This window comes from Castor canadensis, chromosome 1 (assembly GCF_047511655.1).
Source record: "Castor canadensis chromosome 1, mCasCan1.hap1v2, whole genome shotgun sequence".
Lineage (NCBI taxonomy): Eukaryota > Metazoa > Chordata > Mammalia > Rodentia > Castoridae > Castor > Castor canadensis.
In genome coordinates, this window is record NC_133386.1 from 204,245,430 (window position 1) to 204,270,921 (window position 25,492).

At 55.8% G+C, this 25,492-nt stretch overlaps 3 protein-coding genes across 7 annotated transcripts in view; 2 read left to right on the forward strand and 1 right to left on the reverse strand.

The window, feature by feature from the left end:
- The first annotated feature begins 901 nt into the window (after positions 1–901).
- Ndufs8 (NADH:ubiquinone oxidoreductase core subunit S8) lies at positions 902–4,536 on the forward strand. 2 transcript variants are annotated; one of them, XM_074050394.1, is made up of 7 exons: positions 902–1,001; positions 1,953–2,010; positions 2,099–2,149; positions 2,614–2,703; positions 2,809–2,981; positions 4,129–4,257; positions 4,344–4,536. In XM_074050394.1, the coding sequence occupies exons 2-7, from the start codon at positions 1,953–1,955 to the stop codon at positions 4,473–4,475; spliced, it is 633 nt and encodes a 210-aa protein (XP_073906495.1). In that variant the 5' UTR covers positions 902–1,001; the 3' UTR covers positions 4,476–4,536. The 2 variants fall into 2 exon arrangements, with proteins under 2 accessions (XP_073906495.1, XP_073906485.1); XM_074050384.1 differs by lacking the exon at positions 902–1,001 and adding an exon at positions 1,076–1,405.
- A 2,121-nt stretch (positions 4,537–6,657) lies between these two features.
- Tcirg1 (T cell immune regulator 1, ATPase H+ transporting V0 subunit a3) lies at positions 6,658–17,679 on the forward strand. The gene is made up of 20 exons (XM_020172467.2): positions 6,658–6,757; positions 8,956–9,076; positions 9,298–9,376; positions 10,149–10,369; positions 10,462–10,550; positions 10,806–10,932; positions 11,011–11,093; positions 11,287–11,380; positions 11,452–11,664; positions 12,400–12,544; positions 14,669–14,808; positions 14,881–15,038; positions 15,124–15,214; positions 15,723–15,841; positions 15,918–16,131; positions 16,421–16,552; positions 16,711–16,818; positions 16,897–17,014; positions 17,270–17,447; positions 17,525–17,679. Exons 2-20 carry the CDS (start codon positions 8,960–8,962, stop codon positions 17,601–17,603), a joined length of 2,505 nt encoding a protein of 834 aa, XP_020028056.1. The 5' UTR covers positions 6,658–6,757; positions 8,956–8,959; the 3' UTR covers positions 17,604–17,679.
- Positions 17,680–19,549: 1,870 nt separating this feature from the next.
- The window catches only part of Chka (choline kinase alpha), a 50,995-nt gene continuing 45,052 nt past the window's right edge, over positions 19,550–25,492 (reverse strand). For 3 of the 4 annotated variants that reach the window (XM_074050439.1, XM_020172471.2, XM_020172469.2), the window contains 3 exons: positions 25,369–25,475; positions 24,839–24,920; positions 19,550–20,557 (listed from right to left, as the gene is read on the reverse strand). In XM_074050439.1, coding sequence (XP_073906540.1) covers positions 20,498–20,557; positions 24,839–24,920; positions 25,369–25,475 — 249 coding nt within the window. In that variant the 3' untranslated portion in view covers positions 19,550–20,497. Of the gene's footprint in view, positions 20,558–24,838; positions 24,921–25,368; positions 25,476–25,492 lie in introns of those variants that run through there. The other variant, XR_012439839.1, reaches the window with a different exon arrangement.

A 25,492-nucleotide genomic window follows, 5' to 3' on the forward strand; every position in this document is an offset into this window, starting at 1 on the left:
TCATCTTCGAGGTTTCCATTCACTCGGCAGCCAAAGCCAACATCCTGGCCTCCCACTTGGCACCCCAAGCCCTGGTGATTCTGTAAGCCCCAGGATAGCTCCCATTCATACCCAAATCAGGATGCCAGGGCCAGGCCTGCTGCGGGCCATCGCCCACCCTCCCCCAGTCGGGGATCTTTCCTCAGTTCACCTACGGACCCTCCCAAGCTGGACCATGTCACTCCTCTGCCTGAGACCCCTTCGTGGCTCCCTGTGGTCCACAAGTCCCGCTTCTGCAACAGTCCCGGACACGGGTCTACCTTCGCTCACTCTGTCCTCTTCACACGCTGGACCTGCCCCATTTTTACCGTCAGCTTAGGCACAATCACCTCCAGGAAGCCTTCCCTGACCACCACCCGGACAACACACGCAGCCTGCCTCAGGGGCGTCTCAGTGTACGCAGCCCCTGCGGGTCCCTCTACTACAGAACGCCAAGAAAGGCCCTTAGTGAGAGGACAGTCAGGACTCGCGAGCCACACGGATGCAGATGCAGAATGAAGTGCTAGTGATGGATCCTCTCTACGGGGCTGCTGTGAGGACCAGATGAAGCAGCGCGGCTGAGGTGTCCGCGCGTTGCTGCTGGGGTTCTCATCGCTGTTGCGGTTATTATCGCAGCCACATTGAGCTGGCTGGACGCCAGCTCCCACCGCGACCCAGAACCACTTCTTAGCCACGCCCCGGATGTCCCGCCTCCAACTGCTCCGAGGTCCTCCCTTATTGGCCTCTTCGAACCAACATGGCGGCGCACTACAAAACCTCAAGGGCCTGCTGCTTTAGCAGCCAACCAGACGAAAAATGTTTATAGATCCCGCCTCTTTTAGGAGCAACATTGACCAATCAGAACACACCATGGAGGGTCACCACGGAAAAGGCGAACCCAGCCGGCCCAATGGCAGTGTTCCGGAGTTAGGATCCGCCTCTCGGTTGACCCGCCCGCTCGGCCAGAGAAGGAGCGTTTCAAGGTGGGTGTTCAGGGCACTGCAGTTTAAGATTGGGCCTGAGCAGCGCGACGTCAGGGGCGAATCTGATGTTCTCCCTGACCCTGTAACCTCTGCGCTGAGGCTCGTATTTCGGCTGGCTGTGGACCTGCGGCCTCTGCGTCCTTCTATCTGTAGTGGGCTGATAGGGAAGGACGCCAACCCTCACAAGGCGCATGCGCCGTCCTCCCCTCCCGCGTCCGTAGGGTCAGAGGTCACGGGGAATGTCGGAGAAGGTGGTGGGTTGGGCGCCGGAAGCTGAAGTCTGGTCTTCAACTGGGTCCGCTAGAGGTCACCGTCTTGGTGGGGGTGGGGGTGTCTTCTGGGCCCTGTGCCATCCCATTGGCGTGTGCGAATGCCCTAATTCTCAGGATCTCCCTGGTCTGCAGGTGAGAAAACTGACCAGTTCACGTCACTTGCCCAAGGTCACTACAGACTGGGAGCAGGACTGTCCTAGGACGACCTTGAAGTGGGGAAAGGAATTTGACCCTGAGGATTGCTTAAACTCTAAGAGTATTCAGCAGTGGAGGGCGAGGTTCTGGCCCTGGTCCCGCTCTGTGTGGCTTTGGGTCAGTCACTTGATAAAGTGACAGTGGGTGTGACCCCTCACACAGCACCTGGCACAAAGTTAGCTCTTGATAGGTGCTGGTGGTGTGGCTTCAGAGACGGGGAAGATGCGGGGAGGGGAGAGATGGATTCTGACGAGATGAGACAAGAAATTTGGGATCCACCTGCACTCTCAGCCCAGCTGGGTCAGGCTGGAGGGCTGTGTGGTGCTGTGCCCCCGGGAACAGATAGACCATCTCTCCTTTTGACAGGAGTGGGGTATGAAGAGGGCACAAGATGGCCGGGTGGCTCTGGGCCATCTGGGGTGCTGCTAAGGGCTCCTGCAGTGCCAGAAGTTCTCCACCTCACACCTTCTTTTTTTGTTCCCAGATGCGCTGCCTGACCACAACCATGCTGCTGAGGGCTCTGGCCCATCCTGCACGCACAGGTAGGACCCAGGAGCCTTTCCTGGGGTGGGGGAGCCCAGTCTCCTGGCATGAGGTCATAGCCACAGAGCATCACTCCTCTCCTTATAGGATATCCCAGTGGCCGGAGTCTCCACAGCAGTGCAGTGACAGCGACCTATAGTGAGTACCATGGTGGCCTCTAGGTTAGACTTTCCTGATTGTTGTCCAGGCAGAGGTCCCTCTTGAGCCTCACTCTAAAAAGGAGGGTGAAGATTGAGATTAAATGTGATTCACAGGGCAGAATCCAGCATTGCAGGGAGGGTGTGTGTGTCAGTGCTTCTCCTCTGAGTGTGATGGGGAGGGAGCTGCCAGGTGTGAGCCATGGATGCCTGAGCCTCTTCATCTGGGCCTTTGCCCCACTCAAGGGGCCTCCTTAAAGCCTTGCTTGGGGTCCCCTACGGTCAGAGGACTAACCACATATGGAGAGAAGTAAGCAAGGCTTGCCCAGGCCAAAGGCCGGCCTCCCAGGGCCCTCACTGAGCCTGGGGAAAGGTTTGGGGATAGGCAAGCCCTGGGGAGCCCAGCTGCTGCATCTATCCCTGCTGAACTGAGTTGTTTGACCTCTTGCCATGGCCTCCCTGCAGAGTACGTAAACATTCAGGAGGAAGGGATGGACATGAGGTCATTGACCGACCAGGCAGCTCGAACCCTGATGTGGACTGAACTCATTAGAGGTAGGTCTCTGTGGGAAGGGCCAGGGTAGGTTGGGGGCAGGGTGCAGGCTCAGATGTGCTGAGGAGGAAGGCGGTCTACCCACCAGAGACCTGTGCTGCCCACAGGCCTGGGCATGACCCTGAGCTACTTGTTCCGGGAGCCGGCCACCATCAACTACCCATTTGAGAAGGGCCCGCTGAGCCCACGCTTCCGTGGGGAGCATGCGCTGCGCCGTTACCCATCTGGGGAGGAACGCTGCATCGCCTGCAAGCTCTGCGAGGCCATCTGCCCAGCCCAGGTGAGCCTGCCCCTGAGAGAGGGGACTGGACAGCCCTAGTCCCCAGCTCTGACTCCCCTGCTTGATGTGTGTCCCCAGGAATGTCCCTTTCCCACCTTAAGTCTCCTTCCCTACCTTGTGGGAGGGACCCATGAGGCCTCAGTGGCTGAGTGCTGAGTCTGTGAGTCAGTAGGCACTAGCCTCCAGTCTGAGCAGGCAGTGTGGCACACGTACATCCTGCCCTGGGGGGTCGCTCTGTCATGTGAAGCTTGGGCCCAGGAACTATGGGGTGACCTCAGAGGTGTCACTTTTCTCTCGATGTAGCAGAAGTTTCAGGAGCTCTATCTGTGTGTTCATCCCAGGCTGGACCTGAAGGTACACAGCTGAGGCCCCTGTCCCTGACAGCTGATCCTTGGAGGCCTGGTTTTTGGTTTGTCAGTGGGTTTTGTACAGACCACCTGCAATCAGGTCTCTTGGTGTTGGAACAGAAAGATGCACCTGTGGCTCTGGTCTATCCCTTGTGTGCCGAGCAGGAGCCCTGAGAGGCCCAGGCCTTGCCATCCACATGGTGACTTCCGCTAGTGTCTGTGACTCTGGAGCTCCTGGCTGAGCCTAGCTCATCTCCTGGACTATTCCTGGGTCTTCCAGTCCAGGGCTTTACAGTTCTCTAGCTACTGTCTGGGAGTACATGGAAGAACCCCTAACAGTAGCAGTGGTGACAATCCTGACTATGGAGGTCCCAGGACACCCTTTTTTTTCCCCCAGCTGGCACAAGGCTGTCCAGGAACTCATAGTTAAGGATGTGACTTTTGAGTCTGTGTTCTGATCCTTTGCTTTGACCCTCAAATATTCTTATCCACAAAAGGGGGATAAGTAGACCTAAGTCAGAGGGTTGTTCAAATAGTCACTGTGTACTTACCGCAGAGTGAGACCATAGGGCTGCGGTGAACAAAGCAGTAACATCTGTCTCCTCGTGGGAGTGGGGTTTGAGGACAGGAGATGCATCAGGAAGAAAGTCAGATGCTTGGGTAGAAATCTGGTGGGTGGGAGGGGTGGCCCTGGGGAGATGGGACATCTGAGGAGATGGGGCATCCATGTGGACATCAGGGTAGGAGTGGGCTTTGATGTGGCTGGCAGTGTGGCAATAACCTGTGGCTGCTTCCCCCAGGCCATCACCATTGAAGCAGAACCAAGGGCCGATGGTAGCCGCAGGACTACCCGCTATGACATCGACATGACCAAGTGTATCTACTGTGGCTTCTGCCAGGAAGCCTGCCCCGTGGACGCCATAGTGGAGGTGAGGGGGCCCGGTGGGGTTAGCTAGGGCAGAGGCTCATGATAGGAGCCTGATGGACCTGGCTGGACCTCTGCCCTGATCTGCAGGGTCCCAACTTTGAGTTCTCCACGGAGACACATGAGGAGCTGCTGTACAACAAGGAGAAGCTGCTGAACAATGGGGACAAGTGGGAGGCTGAGATCTCTGCCAACATTCAGGCTGACTACCTGTACCGGTGACATGGCTGCCCGGGCTCGGCCTCCACAGCCTCTGCTGCCTGATAAAAAGCTCTCACCCCGATTCTGCCTCCTGTCGTGCATCCAGGCCTGCCAGTGGGTTCCTCTGACTGCACTTGCCATCAGAGCCAGCCCACGGCATCCCCACCACCCATGTGTCTTCCTTGCATCTTCCCCAAGGCGTGGCAGGGCTGGAGGTCATCTTGGCCTATGGGCCCCCATGACTAAGACCCTTTGACTTGGAGCCTCCCAGGGCTTCAGGCTGAAGTACATTAAGGAACTCAGAAAGGCCAGGGTGTCCTTGAGGAAGGGGAAGCCTGCTGTGGGTGACAGTCATGAGGGGGTGACACAGGCCCTGCTGCCCCTGAGCTGGCCTTGCTTCAGCCACATCCCCTTTCCTCCCTAATCTCTCAGCTTCACAACTTCCCACTTCTCGGCAAAAGGGGGGTGATTCCCCGTGGGGCCACATGCCAACCCAGGGCCCGTGTAGTAGCCTTGAATTTGGTGCTAAGCATTGTGCCGAGATTTCATGTTCTTATATGAAGAAGTGGGCTTAGGTGAAGTGGCTTGCTGGAGTCACATAGCAAATATTCAATAACTAACAGGTCTGAGAGACCTTGAGTTCCCTCCTTCATTGTTTCCAAAAAAGTGCTTCTTATAAGACATCAGTCTCCCATGACACATCTTGGAAAGAAGGGGGAGGGTGTTGTATGAACCAGTTAAGTGTGGGGAATGCCCCCAAGTGGCCTCTCTCCTCAGGCAGGCACAGCATGTTAAACATTCAAGGTTCTGAGAAGGCGTGCTGCAAAGAAGCCCAGTCTTCCTCTAGCCCATTCCCAGGGAGCCCCTTTTTCTTATATCCTCTGCTGACACTTGGGGCTACTTCCCAGGCCAGCCTTTGTGATCTGGTGTAGAAGCGGCAGAGGCCCTGCTTGGGCCGCACTGCTGATCCCCTGTGGCCCCCACATCCTATAAAACTGGACACAGGAAAGGCAGAAATGTAGGAACCAGAGGGAAGACTAGAGCCCAGAAAGTGTCTGCCTGTCCGGGCCACTGTTGATACTGGAGGCTGCTGGAGGCAGGACCTCTTCCCAAGGGTGCAGTCCCAAGAGGCAGGCTTAGGAATCTAAACCCCTCTAATTTAGCTTTTCCCAGACATCCCATACTCAGTCATTACTGTATGCGGGTAGATGGAATACTTGGATTGGATGTTGGCCAGGTTACGTCCAGCCGTAACTTGGTTCTTACTGATAACGCTGCGTTTCCTCCTCGGGAGTGCGGCTTTAACGACGGGGTTCCCGTTTCCCTTGCACCACGAAGTATCGACCTGTGGCCCCTCTGGTACTCGGTTTGGTTGCCTTGAGGGTCCCTCCTACTTCAGGTCAGAACAGACCTATGAATCCTAAGCATGTGTCCTCAGTTCCAGGGAGGCTGACCTTGACTGTGACTCAGTTCCCAGGCCTCACTCTAAGGCTGCATTCCCCACTCCCACATCTCAGAGGCTTGTGCTTACTGTATGGAGTTGAAAGATTATCAGAACTGGGGGCCCCTGGTTCTCTGGTCTCCAGTTGGTACAGTCCAGCTTGACCAAAGTGCAGGCAGCTGGATGGTGGGGAGTCCCAGTTTCCAGGCACTGGCCCCAGTGAACCGCATGGAGGTGACAAGGAGTCCCTGCTGTACTCCTGGAGAACTTTCTAGCCTGCTGAGTGCAGAGCTCTGGGCAGCACACAACACACAATGTGGCCTGGCCCTCAATGTCCTGTTGGCATTGAAGAAAGGCCCAGAGAGGGGCAGCCACCCCACACCCAACTCCTACAAGGGCACAGCACTGGCCTGGAGCCCGGTCCGGCTGTGGGTGGCCAGGACGAAGATGTGAGCACCAGGGGAGGGGGAGAGGTCGCAGAGGTGGGGGAGTGTATGGGGGGGACGCAGCAGAGGCAGGCCTTGGACCCCAGGCCCAGCAGCCTGAGTACGTTGGGGGTTCCGTCATCCACAGGGTCACCAAGCCCTCCAGGCGGGAGGGAAGGGGAGACCCAATTCCTAAACTGGGCAGACCCGGGCCGCTGCGGTCAGCATTCACCGCTCTCCTCTCCTGGCCTTGTCTCTGATCTTCAAGCCGCCGGGGGCGGGGCTTGGGGCTAGGGGGCGGGGCCTGGCCGGGATTGGGCGTGGCGTCGCTGGGCCCGCCCCCGGCCCGCCCGCCCGATGGGGCTGGAGTGAGCTGCGCGTGCCGGCGGTGGGGGAGCAGAGCAGGCTACGGAGAGCGGAGCGGCGCGCCCACCGCGGTGAGTGCCCAGCCGGGTCTGCGGAGCCCCGGCTCCGCCCACCACCCCAATAACCCTGCCTCGGGACGGGGTCCTGGCGCCCCACCCAGCTGCGGAAGTGGAGGCAGCTCCAGCGGCCACCCGGCCGGTATCAGGCGGTCGTGGAGGCGGCGGTAAAGGGCCGGAGGAGGGGGTGGCACCCCAACAACTTCTGAGCCCCACTCTGCCAGGCCTTGGCTCAGAGCCTCCCTGCTGCATCTTCTCGGAGGGAGGGACCCATTCCACAGACGAGGAAAGTGAGGCCCAGTCAACCAGGAAGTGGCAGAGCTAGAGGCGAGCCAGAGCCTCTAATCTGGGGAGGGGGCGGCAGGCCCTTTCCTCCTGCCCCGTCCTCATCTTGAGGGGCTAGGGCTGGGAAGAGAGGCGGGGTCTGGAAGAGGGACCAGGAGAGGGCACAGGGATGAAGAGGAATTACAGAAACCAAAGGGAAGACCGAGCCCAGGAAGTGTCTGCCTGTCCGGCCCTGGTCCTGGTGGCTACAGGACAGGATCTCTTTTCAAGAGTGCAGGAGGCCGAGCCACGCCAGGCTGAGGAGTGGCTAGGTCTATGGTGGATGGAGGCACCGCCATTGAGGGCAGTCAGGGGCCAGTCCCAGCTGAGACTTCCAAGCCTATAGCCCTGGATCTGACCCGTGCCTTACAGGGTCATCCTCTGGCCATGTGGTCTTGGACCTCACCCCTCACCTCCCAGCCTTAGTCGACCATTCTCCCTTCCCACTCCCTTTTTTTTGGCGGCCCTGGGGTTTGAACTCAGGGCTTCACACTTGCTACTTGCTAGGCAGGCTCTCCTACCACTTGAGGCCACTCCACCAGTCCTTTTTCTGTGATTTTTTTTTTTTTTGAGATAGGGTCTCCTGAACTATTTGCCCAGGGCTGACTGACTTCAAACCTCAGTCCTCCTGATCTCTGCGTCCTGAATAGCTAGGATTACAGGCGTGAGCTATCGGTGCTCGGCTGCTATTAGGGATTCTTGTGAGGAGGTAGAGGTAAAACAGTTATGTGGGAGCTCTTGTTATTTTTGTCATCTTCCCGCTCCAAGTCCTATTCACCCAAAGAGGAAGTAGACACCCAGAGAGGGCAAGGGACTTGCCCACTGTCACACAGCCTGTCACAACGTGGGCAGGACCCAGAGCCCTGGTCCCTGTAGCCAGAGCCATGTCCTTGGGTGATCGATCCCAGCCCCTCCAGCCCACCCTTTACTGTCCAGAGCCCTGCCTTTCTTCAGCCTCAGGCTGCCCTGAGTTCTCTCCTTTCAGGCTGGGGCTGGGGCGGGGGCTGTGGTTTCCTATTCAGAGTTAAGTAACCAAGCCCCGGGGGAGGAAGTAGCCAGTAGGGTAGGCCAAGACAGCAGGCCAGGCATACTGGCCCTCAACCATGCCTGCCTGTCTCCTCCCCCTGACCTCAGAGCTGAGGACACTGATTCCCACAGAGTGGCCCTGGGCCTAATAGCAGTGGGCGCAGAGCAGGAGGGACCCTGGGAGGGAGTCCTAGCTTTTGGCTCTGCATCTGCAGAGCCTTTTGGAGGCCACTCTGTCCCTGCCCTGCAGCTCTGCCATGCTAAACTCTTCCTGCCGTTTCAGTTTCACAGTTTCGCTTTTGTTGGTTTCAACACCTAGAAGGCTGTCCCTAGTCCCTATCCCTGGGGGCAACAGTGCAGCTAGGTGGCCTGGGCATCAGGGGAAACCTCCCCTACCACCTCCCAGGCAGTCCCTCCACCCTCTCTGAGTCCCGGAAGACTCTGGAGATGCCACCCTCACCCCTTAGCATTCATGTCCCGTAGGGAGACAGGTAGACTTGCTGCTGGGCATCAGTTGTCACAGCATTGGCTCAGGTATGCAAGGCAGGATCAGAATGTCCCTGTGCCACTCGTCCTAGGGATGAGCAGGGTCTAGGGGAAGGGCAGGCCAGAGAGCAGTGAAGCAGAGGCAGTGTCGCTGGGAGCTGCTGGGGTGGGGACAGGGGACAATTGGTGGGGCAATCTCCCAGTCACACTGCTTACTTCCTGTGGACCTTAGCACCCCATTTCCCTTTCCTGAGCCTTAGTTTCCCCATCCGTCAGGTGGGTGGTAGCAGCACCTTCCCAAATTGTGAGTGAAGGTGTTCAGGTCAGGAGCTATCTGTGACTCACCCCTGACCAAGTCCCCTACACCTGCCCCACAGGACCATGGGCTCCATGTTCCGGAGTGAGGAGGTGGCTCTAGTCCAGCTCTTCCTGCCCACAGCTGCCGCCTACACCTGCGTGAGCCAGCTGGGCGAGCTGGGCCTCGTGGAGTTCAGAGACGTGAGTAGGGGCAGGACTTCGCTCTTAGGGCAGTGCTGCTGAGATGCCCACCCTGTAACGGATGTGGGTGAGAGACTGAGGCCTCCTTAGTGCCGGCTCGTGCCCTCCCCTTCATGTGGGCTCCCACCTGTTGGAAGGGGGTGGCTAAGGTCTGAACCCCAGGCCTGGCTCCAGGCTGGAGACCTCCCTGGGACACTGATCCCACCATGTGGCCACCGCAGCTCAATGCATCGGTGAGCGCCTTCCAGAGACGCTTTGTGGTGGATATCCGGCGCTGTGAAGAAGTGGAGAAGACCTTCAGTGAGTTGCTCCCAGATCCTCATACCAGGCAGGCTTCCTGGAGGAGGTGCTGGCCAAGCTAAAGGGAAGAGCCCCGTTACCTAGGTGGAAGGCAGAACAGGGAGGTGCAGGCAGAGCATGGCAAAGCAGGGGATACAATGGGGTGTTCCTGAAGCAGGCCCTGTGTGGGTTGACAGGGGGACCAGGGAAGGGCTGACTTGGAGGACAGCCTGGAACTTTATCCTGTGGGTGCTGGGGCCACAAGAGTTTCAAAGCAGACCAGAGGTGTGGGCAGAGGACGGGGTGGGCACAGGGAGCAATTCCTTTCCAGGTCCAGAGAGGAGGGACCCTTGCCTGGCTGTACCTGGGCAGTTCTTCTCCAGAAGAGCCCAGGGCTGCGACATCAGCCCCTGCCTCTTCCAGGATAGGAAGACAGCAGGTTTTATTTGTGGCATGTCACTCTGACTTGAGCTTAAAGATGACCAACACTGGAGCCTTCATCTCAGGCCCTGCAATACTAGGGCTGGTCTGCCAGGAGACCTCAGTGGGGCTCAGGCCCCGGGTAGCAGTGGTCCAGGAATGAGTTGCAGAGCAGCTTGGACCTAAGCTCAAAAGGAGGGGAGAGAGCCTGGGCATTGGAGGCTTGGCTTAGGATTTTTCTGGGTCTCTGATTCGGTGATGGAGTTTGGGGTGTATTTGGTATCCCCCAGACATCAGCCAGTCCTCAGCTGACGTGGACATTGGCTGGCGTGACCCAGTGTGGCCATTCTGATTCCACCTGCTCTGTGCCCAGCCTTCCTGCAGGAAGAGGTGCACAGGGCCGGCTTGCTGTTGCCCCGGCCCGAGGGGAGGCTTCCCGCGCCCCCACCCCGTGACCTGCTGCGCATCCAGGAGGAGACGGATCGCCTGGCACAAGAGCTGCGGGAAGTGCGTGGCAACCAGCAGGCGCTGCGGGCCCAGCTGCACCAGCTGCAACTCCACTCAGCCGTGCTGGGCCAAAGCCACGGCCCCCTGGTCAGCTCCAGCCTGGGCAGGGACTGGGCGGGGCAGGGAGGGTGTGCCAGGCCCCATCTGGGCTGGGGCTCATCGTGTCTCTCGGCAACCAGCCGGCAGCTGCCCACATAGATGGCCCTTCCTCGGAGAGAACCCCACTGCTTCTGTCCCCTGGGGGATCACACCAGGATCTGAGGGTCAAGTGAGTGAGCGGCAGATTCTTGTTCTTTCCCATAGGACCCAGGGTTGGGGACAGACCTACTTAAGTTCTTTGTCCTATGCTCTTTCCTTACCGTAACCCTGCCCTCATCTTGCCTCCCCCTGAGGTCTAGAACTTTCCACAGTTCTGAGCCCCTGCCCCTTCTCCTGGGGGTCTCCTGCCTTTTCCAGCTGGGGTGGCCTGGCTGGGCGAGGCGGGGTGGGAGGTTCGAGCCCCCCTCCAGCTCCTGGCTGGCAGCTTTCTGGCAGGTGCTGTGGAGCCCTACAAAGCTGTGGCCCTGGAACGCCTGCTCTGGCGAGCCTGCCGCGGCTTCCTCATTGCCAGCTTCAGGGAGACTGAGCGGCAGCTGGAGGACCCTGTGACGGTGAGCCGGTGGGGACCAAGCTGGGGGCATTCTGGGTGGAGCCAAGGCTCCAGGGTAAACTGAGCCTGGCTCTGACAGGGTGAGCCTACAACATGGATGACCTTCGTCATCTCCTACTGGGGTGAGCAGATAGGACAGAAGATCCGCAAGATCACGGACTGGTGAGCCACCCATGGTGCCACCCTGCTGTCCTGCCCTTGGTCACCAGGCCTCAGGGGTGTTCAGAGCCCTCCCTAGCCTGGTTCTGGGTACTTGCTGGCCCTGTGTGCCTCAGGCCCGAAGATGTCCCTCCACCAAATCCATCCTGCCCCCATTCCGACAGACTGACCCACACATCCTGCGTTGCCCTTCCAGCTTCCACTGCCATGTCTTCCCGTTCCTGGAGCAAGAGGAGGCCCGGCACGGGGCCCTGCAGCAGCTGCAGCAGCAGAGCCAGGAGTTGCAGGAGGTGGTCGCCCCCTCAAGTGGAACCCCCGCCTGCCCCTTCCCTGCCCCTGCTGACCGGCCTGTCTGCTCCAGGTCCTGAGGGAGACTGAGTGGTTCCTGAGCCAGGTGCTGGGCCGGGTGCAGCTGCTGCTGCCACCATGGCAGGTGCAGATCCACAAGATGAAGGCCGTGTACCTGATGCTCAACCAGTGCAGCGTGAGCACCACGCACAAGTGCCTCATCGCCGAGGTGTGGTGCGCCACCCGCGACCTGCCCACCCTACAGCAGGCGCTGCAGGACAGCTCGGTGAGCCCCACTCCTCGCTCTCCCCTCCTCCCGGCACGCATGTGCCTCCTGCTGCCTGGCTTCGTACCTCACACTGCCAGTGCTTGCCTTTGCCCTGGGGTGAGGTGGGGGAGCTCCCTCTGCTAGCAGCTGCCTTCTCCAATGTCCCCCAGATGGCTCCACTCCCTGCCTCCCCCCAACCACCTCCTTTGACTTCCCATAGCCCCTGCAGGCTGCATAAAGCAATTATAGTCCGAAACCTAGATCAAGGGCTGGCAGAGTGGCTCAAGTGGTAGAGCGCCTGTCTAGCAAGCATGAGGCCCTGAGCTCAAACCCCAGTGCCACCAAAAAAGAAAAAGAAATGTAGGTCAAAGCTGGGGCCTCTAGTCACTGGCCACATGCCCTGCGCCTGTCAGGAGCCCTGGCCTCTGATCAGAGGGTCTGATGGTGCTGTAGGGTTCGTGGGTGGGGTGTGTGTAACACACACACACTGGTGTGGAGCAGTGCTCGTGGGTGGGGCTGGGCTTGCTCCCCTGCGCCCCGCTGAGATGGGCACACTTTTTCTCAAGCAATATCCAGCCAGTCCCAGTGAAATCTGTTCTCCCTAAGTACCCCTGACTTGGTGCTGCCCAGGCTCCCCTCTGGCCCCTGTGCCCGCCCAGTGAGTCCCCTCAGTGCATGTGGCTGAGGAGTCCAGGGTTGCTGAAGGCCCCCTCCCCCAGCCTCGGCCTCTCTCTCTCCACCTGGGCACCCCAGAGTGAGGCGGGAGTGAGCGCTGTGGCTCACCGCATCCCCTGCCGGGAACTTCCTCCAACCCTCATCCGCACCAATCGCTTCACGGCCAGCTTCCAGGGCATTGTGGAGGCCTACGGCGTGGGCCGCTACCAGGAGGTCAACCCTGGTGAGAGCTGGGCCTGCCCTGGGGGTGTCTGTCAGGGCCCTGGAGGAGCTCTGCTGCCATGGGGTGCAAGCCTGGGGTGTGAGGGGGTCCCCACGCTGCCCTGCCATGCTCTCTCTCAAGAGGCTGCTGTGATCCATCCTGGAATACGGTTTTACATTTGCTCTGAGCCAACGGCCCCTTGTTAATTCACAGGGGACCCAGCTGGGGTCTATGCAGTGAATGGAGGCTTGGCACAGGGAATGCCTTGGCTAAAGCCCAGCCCACTTGTTTTGATTAGTTTCTTAGTTTCTCTGGGCCTCAGTCTCCTTGTCTGTAAAATGGTTACAACACTGTTGAAAAGGCTAATATTCATCAGAGACTCCAAACCAGCAAGCTGCTGTGACTTCTTTGGCCACACTGTCTTTTTAAGAAGTTGCAATTAATGATGTGTCAAGTTCTCTCTGATAGGGACATCCTGGTGTAAGTGGTCTATAAGGTTAAGGGAGGTACTCCCAGGAGAGACATGTAAAGGATAGCAGTGGTGGAGAAGCAGGCAGGGAGTGGAGAAGCTGAGCCTGGGTGCCTTCTCTCCTGCATGCTGCTTTCCATGGCAGCTGAATGCACTGTGGCCAGTGCCACCAGAAGAGTGGAGGGACCCAGTGTCCCTAGTGCTACTGGGTGGGGTCCTGGCCCATAGTGTGACTGTGACTATTGGAGCCTCTCTGGGGTAGGGCCCTGCCTCACCCAGATGAGCAACAGGGCTCTCTGGCCGCCAGGAGGCAGCAGCAGGACGTAAGGATGAAGGACAAGGATGAGGATGAAGTCCGAGTCATGGGGCCCAGGCTAGGGCCACGTGGTTCTGGGGTACAGTCCCTTAGGGCCAGCATCCCCGGGCTTGGTCCTGTCCCTGTCTGTTCACCTTTTCATGGCTCCTCCACCCCAGCTAGGATAGCCTGTACCCACCAAATGCCAGCAGTATGGTGCCAGCTCTCAAAGCAGTGGCCTTGGGGAAAGATTAGTTTGCCAAAGTTGCCAAAACAAAGCACTGCAGACAGACGGTAGAGATGGTGTCACAATTCTGAAGACCGGAAGTACCAGATCAAGGTGCTGGTTCCTCCTGAGGACTGTCAGGGAGAATGTCTCTCCCTTTCTCTCTCTCTCTCTCTCTCTCTCTCTCTCTCTCTCTCTCTCTCTCTCTAGCATCAAGGTTTGAACTCAGGGCCTCATGCTTGCTAGGCAGACACTCTTTCTGCTTGAACCCCTCTGCCAGCCCAAAAATCTCTTCTAGCCTCTCTCCTGGGCTTGTAGATGGCTGTGTCCATGCTTCCTACTTCTACCTCTGTGTCCATTTTTCCTCTTCTTTATAAGGACATAGGTCATATTGGATTAGAGTCCACCTTATGGCCTCAATTGTCCTGATCACCTCGGTAAAGACCCCCTTTCCTGGAAGGTCACATTCTGTGGGACTGGGTGTTGGGATACCAGCTCACAAGTCATCCCCTAACAGGGCACGTATGTTGGAATCCTCTCCAACCCATGCCAAAATTCTCCCCGTTCTACTGAAGGAAAGCGGACTTCCGGATTAAGTGACCAGCTCTACCTTCTGTAACTTGCCTGGTGCCTGCCAGGACTGCCCCTGTGGTTCTGCTTAAAACTGTTCTTAAACATAACAAGAGAAGCCAGCTGTGGTGGCTTTTGCCTGTATCTACTCGGGAGGGTGAGGCAGGAAGACCACTTCGAGGAGTTCAAGACCAGCCTGGGCAAAATAGCAAGACTCCCAACTCGAAACATAAGTAAAATAAATGAGAAGTGATAACTAGAAGTGATTTCTATGGCGAGCCTAGGTTCTACCAGATCCTGCCAATGGCCACTCAGTTATTACAACCCTGCAAAGTGACACTAAAGTCATCTCCATTTCACAGAGGGGGAAATGGGCTCAGAGGAGTTACTTAAGTAGCAAGCCCAAGGTCACCCAGCAGCTCAGTGGTAGGCTCTACAATGCCAGGAAGTTCTTCCCTGGCAAACACCCCTTAGGTTCCTGGAGTCCCAGAGGCTGGGTTGGGGGCCTCGGTGGCAACTTGAACAAGGAGGCACAAGCCAGGTCCTCCAGGGGGCCCTGGCTGACTGCGTCCCCTCTGTCCGCAGCACCCTATACCATCATCACCTTCCCGTTCCTCTTCGCTGTGATGTTTGGCGACGTGGGCCATGGCCTGCTCATGTTCCTCTTCGCCTTGGCCATGGTGCTGGCTGAGGACCGGCCGGCTGTGAAGGCCGCACAGAATGAGGTTTGGGCTGTGGGCACTGGGCAGGGATGGGCTGCAGGGGCGGGGCAGCCCCTCACCACACCGGCCCCCCAGATCTGGCAGACCTTCTTTGGGGGCCGCTACCTCCTGCTCCTGATGGGCCTGTTCTCCGTCTACACCGGCTTCATCTACAATGAGTGCTTCAGCCGCGCCACCGTCATCTTCCCCTCGGGTTGGAGTGTGGCTGCCATGGCCAACCAGTCAGGATGGAAGTGAGCCCCCTTCCCTCCCTGCCGCACCTGTCCCATGGCCCCCAGCCTGCCCCATGGGCCTGACCACTGCCCACTGTTACTACAGTGACACGTACCTGTCTCAGAACCCATTGTTCACCCTGAATCCCAATGTCACCGGCGTCTTCCTGGGGCCCTATCCCTTTGGCATCGACCCGGTGAGTCCTGTGCCTGCGGATGGTGGAGGCAGGTGGGAGGGCTGGCCAGGGCTCCCCCATTCAGCAACTGACATCCAGCGCCTCATTTGAGCCAGGCCCTGGCTGGCTACAGGGGAAAGTGCCCTAGAGGCACTTGATGGCAGTGCTAGGCCTGCCACTGTCACCCAGGTAAGCAGAGAGGCAGTCCCCACATGTGCTAAACCCCATAGGTGAAGTGACTTTATGTCTGGTTCACGTGACAACTGCCTGGGTGCCATCAGCATCCCATGGTGCAGATGAGCAAAGTGAGATCCCAGGCCACCAGCCCAAGTCACATAGCTGGGAAGAACGAGGGCTTTAGCCCAAGTCACCTGATGACCCATGCTCTCAACCACCACTCCTGCTGCCCCCTCGGTGGTGACAGAGGGCACTGTGGCAGCTCCCAAGGGGGCCAGCATGAGGATGAGAGCTGGGCTTCCTGGCAGCAGTAGCCAGGGATCCTAAGTGCTTGGCCCTTGTTCCACCCCAGATCTGGAGCCTGGCCACCAACCATTTGAGCTTCCTCAACTCCTTCAAGATGAAGATGTCTGTCATCCTGGGGGTCACCCACATGGCCTTTGGGGTGTTCCTCGGAGTCTTCAACCACGTGTGAGGATTGGGCTGCCAGTGGGCATGGGTGACTGTGTATGGCAGGGGGCCTGTGTGACCCACCTGCTCCCCTCAGGCACTTTGGCCAGGCTCACCGGCTGCTGCTGGAGACCCTACCCGAGCTCGTCTTCCTCCTGGGCCTCTTCGGTTACCTCGTCTTTCTGGTCGTCTACAAGTGGCTGAGTGTCTCGCCCGCCAATGCCAGCTCGGCTCCGAGCATCCTCATCCATTTCATCAACATGTTCCTCTTCTCACACAGTGCCACCAACCAGCCGCTCTTCCCCCGGCAGGTGGGCTGGGCAGGGGTGGCAGCGCCCCTCCTGGGAACCCAGCAGTCACTGGCCACTTAGCTGCCTGACAAACAGGGAGGCAGGCCTGGCGGTTGGAGACGACAGCCTAAAGCTCTGAGTGGGCCTCAGTAGGTGTTGCAGGCCTGAGGTCCCTCTCTCAGGGGTTCTTGTCACTTAAGGACACTGGGGTTGGGGGACTGAAGCTGTCAGGCCCTTAACTGATGTGACCAAGCTCCTGAGCAACTCACCATGTGCACTGCAAGGCCCTAACTCACTCTCTCGCCTGCAGGAAGTGGTACAGTACATACTGGTGGTCCTGGCCTTGGCCACGGTGCCTGTTCTGCTGCTGGGTACACCCTTGTACCTGCTGCACCGGCACCGCCGCCGCCCCCACTCATGGAGAAGGCCCGAGGGCCAACAGGTAGAGACCAAGAGCTCGTGGCAGGAGGACTGTGTGGGAGGAGAGGCTGTGTCAGGTGTCCCCAACCCTGGCTTCCCTGCAGGCTTCTGGGTGTCTGAGCAGGCTGCTCGGTGGGCCGTCGGGGGGCTGCTGATGCTGCTTGTTCCCTGCCTTCCCAGGATAAGGGCAGTGCCAGGCTTCTGGACTCTCCTGAGGCCTCCACCTCCGAGAATGGCTGTGGCTTTGATGAGGAGAAGACAGGGTGTTTGGAGGACAAGGAAGACGAGGTAGGTGCAGCACCTCCGTGAGGGGGTTGGGGTTTCCCAGCCCCTGCTGGTCCCTCACTGCCGCCCACCTGCCCTCAGTTTGTCCCCTCCGAGGTCTTCATGCACCAGGCCATCCACACCATCGAGTTCTGCCTGGGCTGCATCTCTAACACAGCCTCTTACCTGCGCCTCTGGGCCCTGAGCCTGGCCCACGCCCGTGAGTGACCTCCCCGAGGAGTGGGCAGCATGGGTGACCTGGACCCTGGCTCTCGCTTGCACATAGCTGCAAGCTGAGTGACCTGGGCAAGTCCTTTCTCTCTGGGCCTCGGTATCCCCTTCTGTTCTGTAAAATAAGGCTGTTAAAGGGGTCCCTCAGCAGACCCATACCCATAGGCAGGGAGGGCTTCAGACTGCTCAGGGAGCTGGCGGGCACCCCTGCCCTTGGCTGCACTGTCCCCTCCTTTTCCTGTAGAGTTGTCCGAGGTCCTGTGGTCCATGGTGATGCATGTGGGCCTGGTCATGGGCCAGAAGGTGGGTGTGGCGGCTGTGGTGCTCGTCCCCATTTTTGCCGCCTTCGCTGTGATGACGGTGGCCATCCTGCTGGTGATGGAGGGTCTCTCTGCCTTCCTGCACGCGCTGCGGCTGCACTGGTGAGCGCCCACCTGGCTGGCCTGGGCAGTGGGGGACAAATGGGCTCCGCTCACCAGCCTCCCCTTCTCGCCCCCAGGGTGGAGTTCCAGAACAAGTTCTATGCAGGCACTGGCTACAAGCTGAGCCCCTTCACCTTCTCCGTGGAAGATGAGTAGCGCCCATCGTGGGTTGTGTCTATCCCATCCTTACCTCCCTGAGGCAGGGAGGAATAAAGAGCTGGCAGGCCAGGAACTGGGTTTTGGTCCTCTTTGGGACACCACAGCTAGGCTGAAGCCAGGATGGGCAGGGCCTGGGTTTCGGGCTTCTGGTTGGCTGGCCCCTGCCAGTCCCTGTGCTGGTGTTCCCTAGCCCTCTTTCCTAGCTGAGGCAGGAGGGGGGTGGGAGGTACTGGCCTGGGACCTGGGCCTTGAAAAGTCGGGGTGAGGTCCCATGAGCAGTAACTGAGTGACTCAGTCTTGGGGTGAGGTTGGGCAGCACGAGGGCGGAGAAGGGATTTTTGCAGCGTCTTCTAGCGTGGAGTGAGTGAGTGGATTCCAGCCGGCTCCAGGGCATGAGCGATCCCTGTATGCAGACTGACTATCTGGGATACTCTGGATTGTGGTAGCTGCTCCATGGGCCTCTGGTTGGTGTTCCAAACCTGGGACTGGAGCCCCATGGTTTTGAGTTGCTCTGAAATAGAGTAGCCTGGGAATTGCCCTGGGACCTGACAGTCAGAACAGCGGTCAAGTTGATTCTAAAGCCTTGTCTCCCCATCCTGAGGCTCTGAGTCGTTTCCTGCCCCCCAGTCCTTCCCTGCCCAAGGCAAGACCGTCCCACCACAGCTCTGAGGTGGAGCCAGTGGATCTCAGAAGCCTTAATTTTTCCACCCAAAAAACTACAAAGTGGTTCTTCCAGCTTGAGGTCCCAGGAACAATGGCCACTTGGAGGCCAGAGCTGCCCTGGGCACAGTGAGCAAGGTGGCCTGGCCCATAGTAATGGCTCTGGCCAGCAGCAGGGAGGGGCCTATTCCTTGCATCCGGGACTGCTCGGTTAAGAACCCCTGGATGCTAGGTTAGGGAATGAAGGGTGCTGAGGCAGCTTCACGTGACTGGTCGTCAGCTCACAGAAACGTGGGTAGTAGAGGCTGGCTTGGCGTAGGTTGAACACAGGCCTCAAGGCTATGGCCAGACCTGGACTAAATCTGGATCCGGAACCCTTACCCTTTCCTGGGGAGAACTGGGCCAACCTTGGTGGGGGGGGGGGGGCGGGTGACAGATGAGCAGATGTCCAGAGCTAGGGGAGGGGATTTCAGGAACACACCAGTGGGCCCCTCCCTGGCTTCGACACCTAGGTATCTGGGCTGGCTGGAGTCCAGTTGCCATGGGCACAGCATACAGTGACACCAGCTGGCACCCCTGGAGTGGGTCATCTGCATTAAGGACTGGGTGTGACCAGACCAGATCAGATCTGACCCCTGCTCACACAAGCAGACGAGTAAGCCAACCAGAATTCTAGGAAAAGCTGTATGCCGTGTGGGCAGGGAGGGTGGGGTTTGCCAGGGTGATTTAAGGAGCAGCACATCCGAGGCACAGAGGTTTAGAAAGGTGTGAGGGCCAACTTTTGAGCTGATGGATGACATGAGAAAGCCTCTCATCTGGGGACCTGACCCAAACACCTCCTGGTGAGGAAACCAAGCCAGCTGGGTGTCTGAGGTAGTGTGGCTGGAGCTGAGCCAATGAGAGGCAGGTGACTTCAGGGCATCTTCATTCTTGGTGCTTAGTGAGCAGTTGTGGGACCTTACACAGGAGAGCACCATCATTTGCATCAATGTGTCTAAATGAGTGAACAGCCCAGAGTTCAAGTCCCTCCTCAGACATAGCCAGACTCCCGGTTTCCTGCTTCTGGTGCTCCTTACATCAGAGTCAGGTTAAACGGTGATGGGCCATCCTGGGGCAAGTGCTGGGTAAGATCTCCTGGAGCTCAAGGGCAGACCCTGAGGCCAGAAGGAAACCAGAATGTGTCGACCCAGAGAACAAAGTGTCACAGGAGGAGGAAGAGGGCAACAGGGCAAGTGCTGCAGGAGCCCTGCTGGGCTTAGACACACGCTGGGCAACAGCTGAGGTTGGGTTTTCATTTTTTTATTTATCTGTACAGTCCCTGGTACCAGAAATATATGCACACACACACACACAAAAAAAAAAATCCAAAAAGCTCAGAGTAAATAAAAAGTCAAAAGAATTTTGTCATTGACATTAGTACATGTGGATTCCACAGTTCCACTTGGCCTGCAAACCCACCCCCCACCCAGGCTGCTGTCTCCCACAGTGACACCAAGGACAGGGAATACTGGCCCTGGGCAGAAGGCTCCGCTGGGGAAGCCACCCATGGTGTGGATCCCAAGCTCCAGGCAGGCAAGAGCAGCTGGAGGAGCTGGGCCACACGGCCATCTCCCTGGAACCCCACACAGCCTGCAGCCAGAGTCGGGAGGGCTGGGTTGGAGGCTCAGGCTGTGACTGAGCACTTGTCACAGGAGGGTGGTGGCCACTGAGCAGCTCCGGGGCAGCCCACCGGCACACAGCTTAAGAGACACAGTGGTTGCTCGCTGCAGAGGCAGCCTGTGGAGCCACTGCACATTACATCCACCCACTCGCGCCTAAGACTGTCCACAACACATCGCCACCTACAGAGAGCCTGGTTACACGTGCTCCGATACGTAAATGAAAAATTTCTAAGCTAACTGCAGGGCCCTGGTGACACTGCCCACCCTTGTTGTGGGCCTTGTGCTGAAAGCCTTAGCCCCAAACACAAACTGCCTCCTCCAGGTGAAAGGCCTGAGATACTGCACCATGGGCTGTATTTCTGCTTCCCAATCGCGGTTCTGAGTCCTAGTGAGATCGTAAAGGAGATAGGAAAGAAATGTTACTCCACTTTAATACAGTCTTTAGTATCATACACATCTGTGCTCAGCAGTGAGACGTCCGAGGCCTTCCTGCCCAGGTGCAGGGTCACAGTGCAGAGGCCCCCTCGGCCGCCTCCCGTGGTCCACTGATGAAGGGGTGGGGTTTTCCAGTCACACCCTGAGCTTCCTCTTCTGATCAAAATAGGCATCGAACCTCGCTTGCGCGTAGTCCTGGGAGACAGTGAAGAGAGGCCTCAGCGTGACTGTTTGCCAGGACCCCGTCCTGCCACCCGCCTGGGACTGAGGGCGCAGAGCAACTCCCAAGGCTTCTCTGTCCATGCTCATGGTACTGTCCTCACCTTTACACTAAAACTGTCGGCTTACAGCTACCTGGCAGCCAAGCTGTCCACTAAGGAAGGACTTCTGGCATTGGGATCTCGCCCTGTGCAAGCAGCCCTGACACCCACCTTCTCTTGCTTCCTCTTTCAAAGCAAAAGGCGCCGGGCCAAGCAAGTATAGCAGAAGGTGACCAGTGAGTTGTCTGGTTTCTTGCTGAGGTCTATAAGTTCCTTAAATATGTTCTAAACAGCTGGGAAATGGTGGCTCACGTCTGTAATCCCAGCTACTTGGGAGGCAGAGATCAGGAGGATCATGGATCAAAGCCAATCTGGGAAAATAGTTCACAAGACCCTATCTTGAAAAAAACCAATACAAAAGAGGGCTGTACTGGTGGAGTGGCTCAAGGTGTAGGCCCTAAGTTCAAATGCCAGTACAACAAAAATAAGTAAATAAAATAAAAACCATATATATATATAAATATATATGTATTACATATATATACACACTATATATTTATATATATAAATATATATATTTTTTCTAAACATAGGTGCTTATATGGGACTTGAGCAGGGCAGATTCTGGTATCTGTGCATGAGGGGTGCTAAAACCAATAACCTACTCAGGCTGAGGGACAGCTGCACTCTCCCCCCTCCCCCTTATTTTTTCAGACTGGGGTTTGAACTCAGGGCTCACATATGCAAAGCAGGCACTCTACTGCTTGAGCCACACCTCTAGTCCTACTATTTTTTTCCCTTACATGGCATTTTATGGAACTTAAGAAATCTTTGCCTGGGTCCCCAAACTTTTCTCCTGTTGTCTTACGGAAAATTCATTAGCTGCTGCTTCAGAGCAGAGATCATCTAGGATCTCTGTATAGTCACATAAATTGTAGGACTGGCACATCAATTTCTACGAGAAGCCTATAGAGATTTTGAGTAGGACTAAGGAGAGAATGCAGATCAGTCTGGGGAGAATGGGCGTCAGTGCTGAGTTCCCGCCCACTGCTTCGTAGTTTTCAGTGTCTCCACTCCGCACATGCTTGAAAACGCATCCCTGGGCTGGGGATGTAGCTCAGTGGTAGAGTGTTCACCCCAGCAGAGAGAGAGAGAGAGAGAGAGAGAGAGAGTGTGTGTGTGTGTGTGTGAACACACGCTAAGCAGTTCGAGTTTTACACCATATTAGCACACTTACACGCATGATCGTTTCTAGAATGTAGAAATGTGACTGCGTTTTGTATACTGATCTTATCCTGCAACCTTGAAAAACCCACTTGTTAAACAGCTAGCTCTGCTGGCCCTTAGTATAGTTTAACGCGCATCTACAAAATAAAGCAGTTTCTTCCTGTCTAGCATCGCATCTCTGTGTCCTGCCCTATACTGCCTGGGAACTCCAGCAGCATGGAGAAGTGACATCAAGCGTCCTGTCTTGCTCTGAGCCTGGTGCTGGCATGGAGGGAGCAGTCATTCTTTACCATCGTCAGGATGTTAGCTGAATCCCAGTATTACAAGCCCTTTATCTGATTCTATTCCTAGAGGATTTTGTTTTGTTTTGTTTGCGGTACTGGGGGTTGAACTCGGCCTCTACCCTATTTCTAGAGACTTTTTATGATGACTGGGTTATTCCTGCATTCACTGAGATGAAGAATTACATTGATTTTTCATTCTTACTTTATATATTGTCCTTTCATGTACGTTAGTGGATTTAATTTTTTGGACTGGGGAAGAACCCAGGTCTCATGCATACCTAGGCAAATGCACTGCCACTTGAGCCATGTGACGGCCCTTGCCAAAGCTTTTTTTATGTGGCAGTACTGGGATTTGAACTAAGGGCCTCGAGCTTGCTAGGTAGGCGCTTTACCACTCAAACCACTCTGCCAGCCCTTTTTGGTGTTGGGTATTTTTGAGATAGGGTCTCGTGACCCCTTTGCCTGGGCTGGCTCCAAACCGTGATCCTCCTATCTTGTAGCTAGGATTACAGGTGTGAGCCACTGGCATCCACCTACAAAGCCTTGATATGAACTTCTGTGTGATGTGCAAGAAGAGCACCGGTCTGTAGTGTCGAGACATCTGTGTATGGTCGGTACCAGGTTTATGCTGCCTCACCAAATAAGCTGGGGAAAGTCCCCTCCTTCCTTTCTAAAAACTTTTTATAGGACTACTGTTCTTTCTTCCTTAATGTCTGACAATATTCACCAGGGAAGCCATCTGGACCTACAGTGTACTCTATAGGAAGGACTTTTTGTTTTTGGTGGTACTGGAGTTTGAACTCAGGGCCTCATGCCTGTTAGGCAGGCATTCTACCACTTGAGCCACTCCACCAGCCCTTGTGCCTTTTCTTGTTTTCATATTTAGTGTAACCAGAAATTTATAAATTTTACTTTTTCTTCAGTACTAGGGGTCAAACCCAGGGCCTTGCTCATGCTAGGGGAGTGCTCTAACATTAAGCTATGTTCCCAGCCTTTTTTTATTTTGAGACAAGGCCACGATGGTCTTGATCCACACTCCTCTAGACTCCCAGTTCGCTGGGATTGTAAGTGTGCACCACCAAACCTGGAAACATTTCACCAGTCTTTTCAAAAGCCCAGCTTTGAGCTTCATTGATTTTTCTGGTGGTGGTTTTTTTTCTTCTTTTTCATGGTTCTGGGGTTTGAACTCAGGGCTTCAAGCTTGCTAGGCAGATGCTCTACCACTTGAGCCACTCCCCCAGCGCTATTTTCTCTGTTTTTTCAACGTATTTTGTATTTCAATGATTTTCTGCATTCTACTTACTTAGGATTGAATTTGGTCTTTTTCTAGCTCCTTAGGGTAGAAGCTTAGGTCACTTGAGAAGGTTTGTGAGCTTTTTCTTTCTGGCACTAGCGATTCCTCCTATCTCTACAAACACGGAAGCTGTAAATCTGCATTTCTAAGCCCTGATTCAGCTACCACATCCCACCAATTTTGATATGCTATGTTTATAATAATTCACATTGAAATACTTTCTGATTTTCCCTCTAATTTCCTTCTTTGATCCACAAGTGTAGTTTACTTTCCAATTAACTAGGCATTTTCTAGGTATCTTTTTTGGTTGATTGTAATTCAGTTGTGTTGAGGAGATAACCTTTGCTATTTTGATCTGTTGAAATTTATGAAACCAGCATATGCTTGGACCCTATTCACCTGGAAAGAAGATATAGTGTGTGGTTGTTGGGGGCTAGATAAATGGCAGAATGTCACCATCAAGCTGTCCGTCCCTGCCACTGCTTGGTGTCCCTTGCTCTGTTTCTGAGGGGAGGTAACAACTCCTCTTTATGCATTTGCCTTTCTTTTCAGGTGTTGTTTTGTTTTGGTGGCACTAGGGTTTGAACTCAGGACCTTGCACTCGCTTGGCAGGTGCTTTTACTACTTCAGCCCGTCCCCAGCCCTTTTGGTGTTGGTTATTTTTGGGATAGGGTCTTAATTCATGCCCAGGTCAGTCTGGATCGCAATTCTCTTATTTACGCTTCCCCACATAGCTGGCATGACAGGCTGTGCCAACACACCCAGCCACTGGTTGAGATAGAGTCTGGCAAACTTTTGGCCCGGGCTGGCCTCACACTCCGATCTTCCTGATTGCCGTGCCCCAACCTCACTGAAAGATGACCCCCTCAACACAGGGCTGTATCTAAAGATTAAAAATGTGTCTATTTCAAGACAGTTCTTAATGTTAGAATAAATGACAGCCTGACTTGGTTACAAAAGTGCTTGTAAAAAATAGTTCTAATTCAGCTTCCAACTAAAAGTCGGGCATCCCAGGTTGGAATGTGAAATAGTAACATGAATAAAACCTATGTAGCATGGGGGCACCAGTGTCACTTAAAGTCCCTTATGTTAGAAGGGACTGAGGTCGGGCTGAACCTCTAGGTCTTGATTTCCCTATGCCACATCTAGACCTCAAGCCTACACAGCACTTGACTGAAACTGGTAGGGGGTGGGGGGGCGCAGGGCAGACCTCAGAGCAAGGTGACTTCAAAAGGCACCTGCAGCATCAGTGAGAGGGGCTCAAAGAGCTACACTGTCCTAGTGCCACCAGGTCATCATGTGGGGATTTGGGGGGACAGATTGGCCTCTGTACGGACTGTCACTTGCAGCCAAGCATTCACAGATACTGTCATTCCCCCGAGAGTAGAAAAGAACTGGCCTTCTCACATACCATGTACCCGAATTCAATGGAGGAAATCTTGGCCTGTACAATAGACCAAAGTCCCCAGAAGAAATGAGAGGCGAGGGCAAACCTGGAATCACAAAAGTGAGAAGCACATGAGCTGTGTGGTGTCAGTCATGACGGGACGAAGTGGTTTCATGCTGTTCCATTGCAACAGACGTCCCATCTGGATACAGACGCTGCCTTGGCCCCTCTGTGGGAGTGCATCTATATTCTACAGGGACTCAGAACAGTGGGAATGCACTCCAGGCCTCTTCCCACCCCTGGCCAGCATACACAGTGGCATTCTCAGGACACAGGTAAAGATGTGGTGGCTGTGCTTTGCTCCTGAACACCTGCTGCCCCCTGCAGGTCAGAGGAAGCTTGTTCCCTTGGGAGAGGTGTTTGAACCCCACCTCATCCCACCAAGTGCAGGGAGTAGACTGAGCGTGGGGCCAGGTCACCATCTCCACCCTTATATGCTCAGTACTAAAGGAAGCATCCCAAAACAGTTTATAAAGAAAAAAGACAAATGTTACCTATTGACTTCAAGCAACATTTCTTCTTCAATAATGGATTGTTCTTCACTACTGAGGTTTTCAAAATCGGTTTGGAATGTAGTCAAGTAACTGGAAATAAAATGGAGCTTGAAAAAGAGATAGC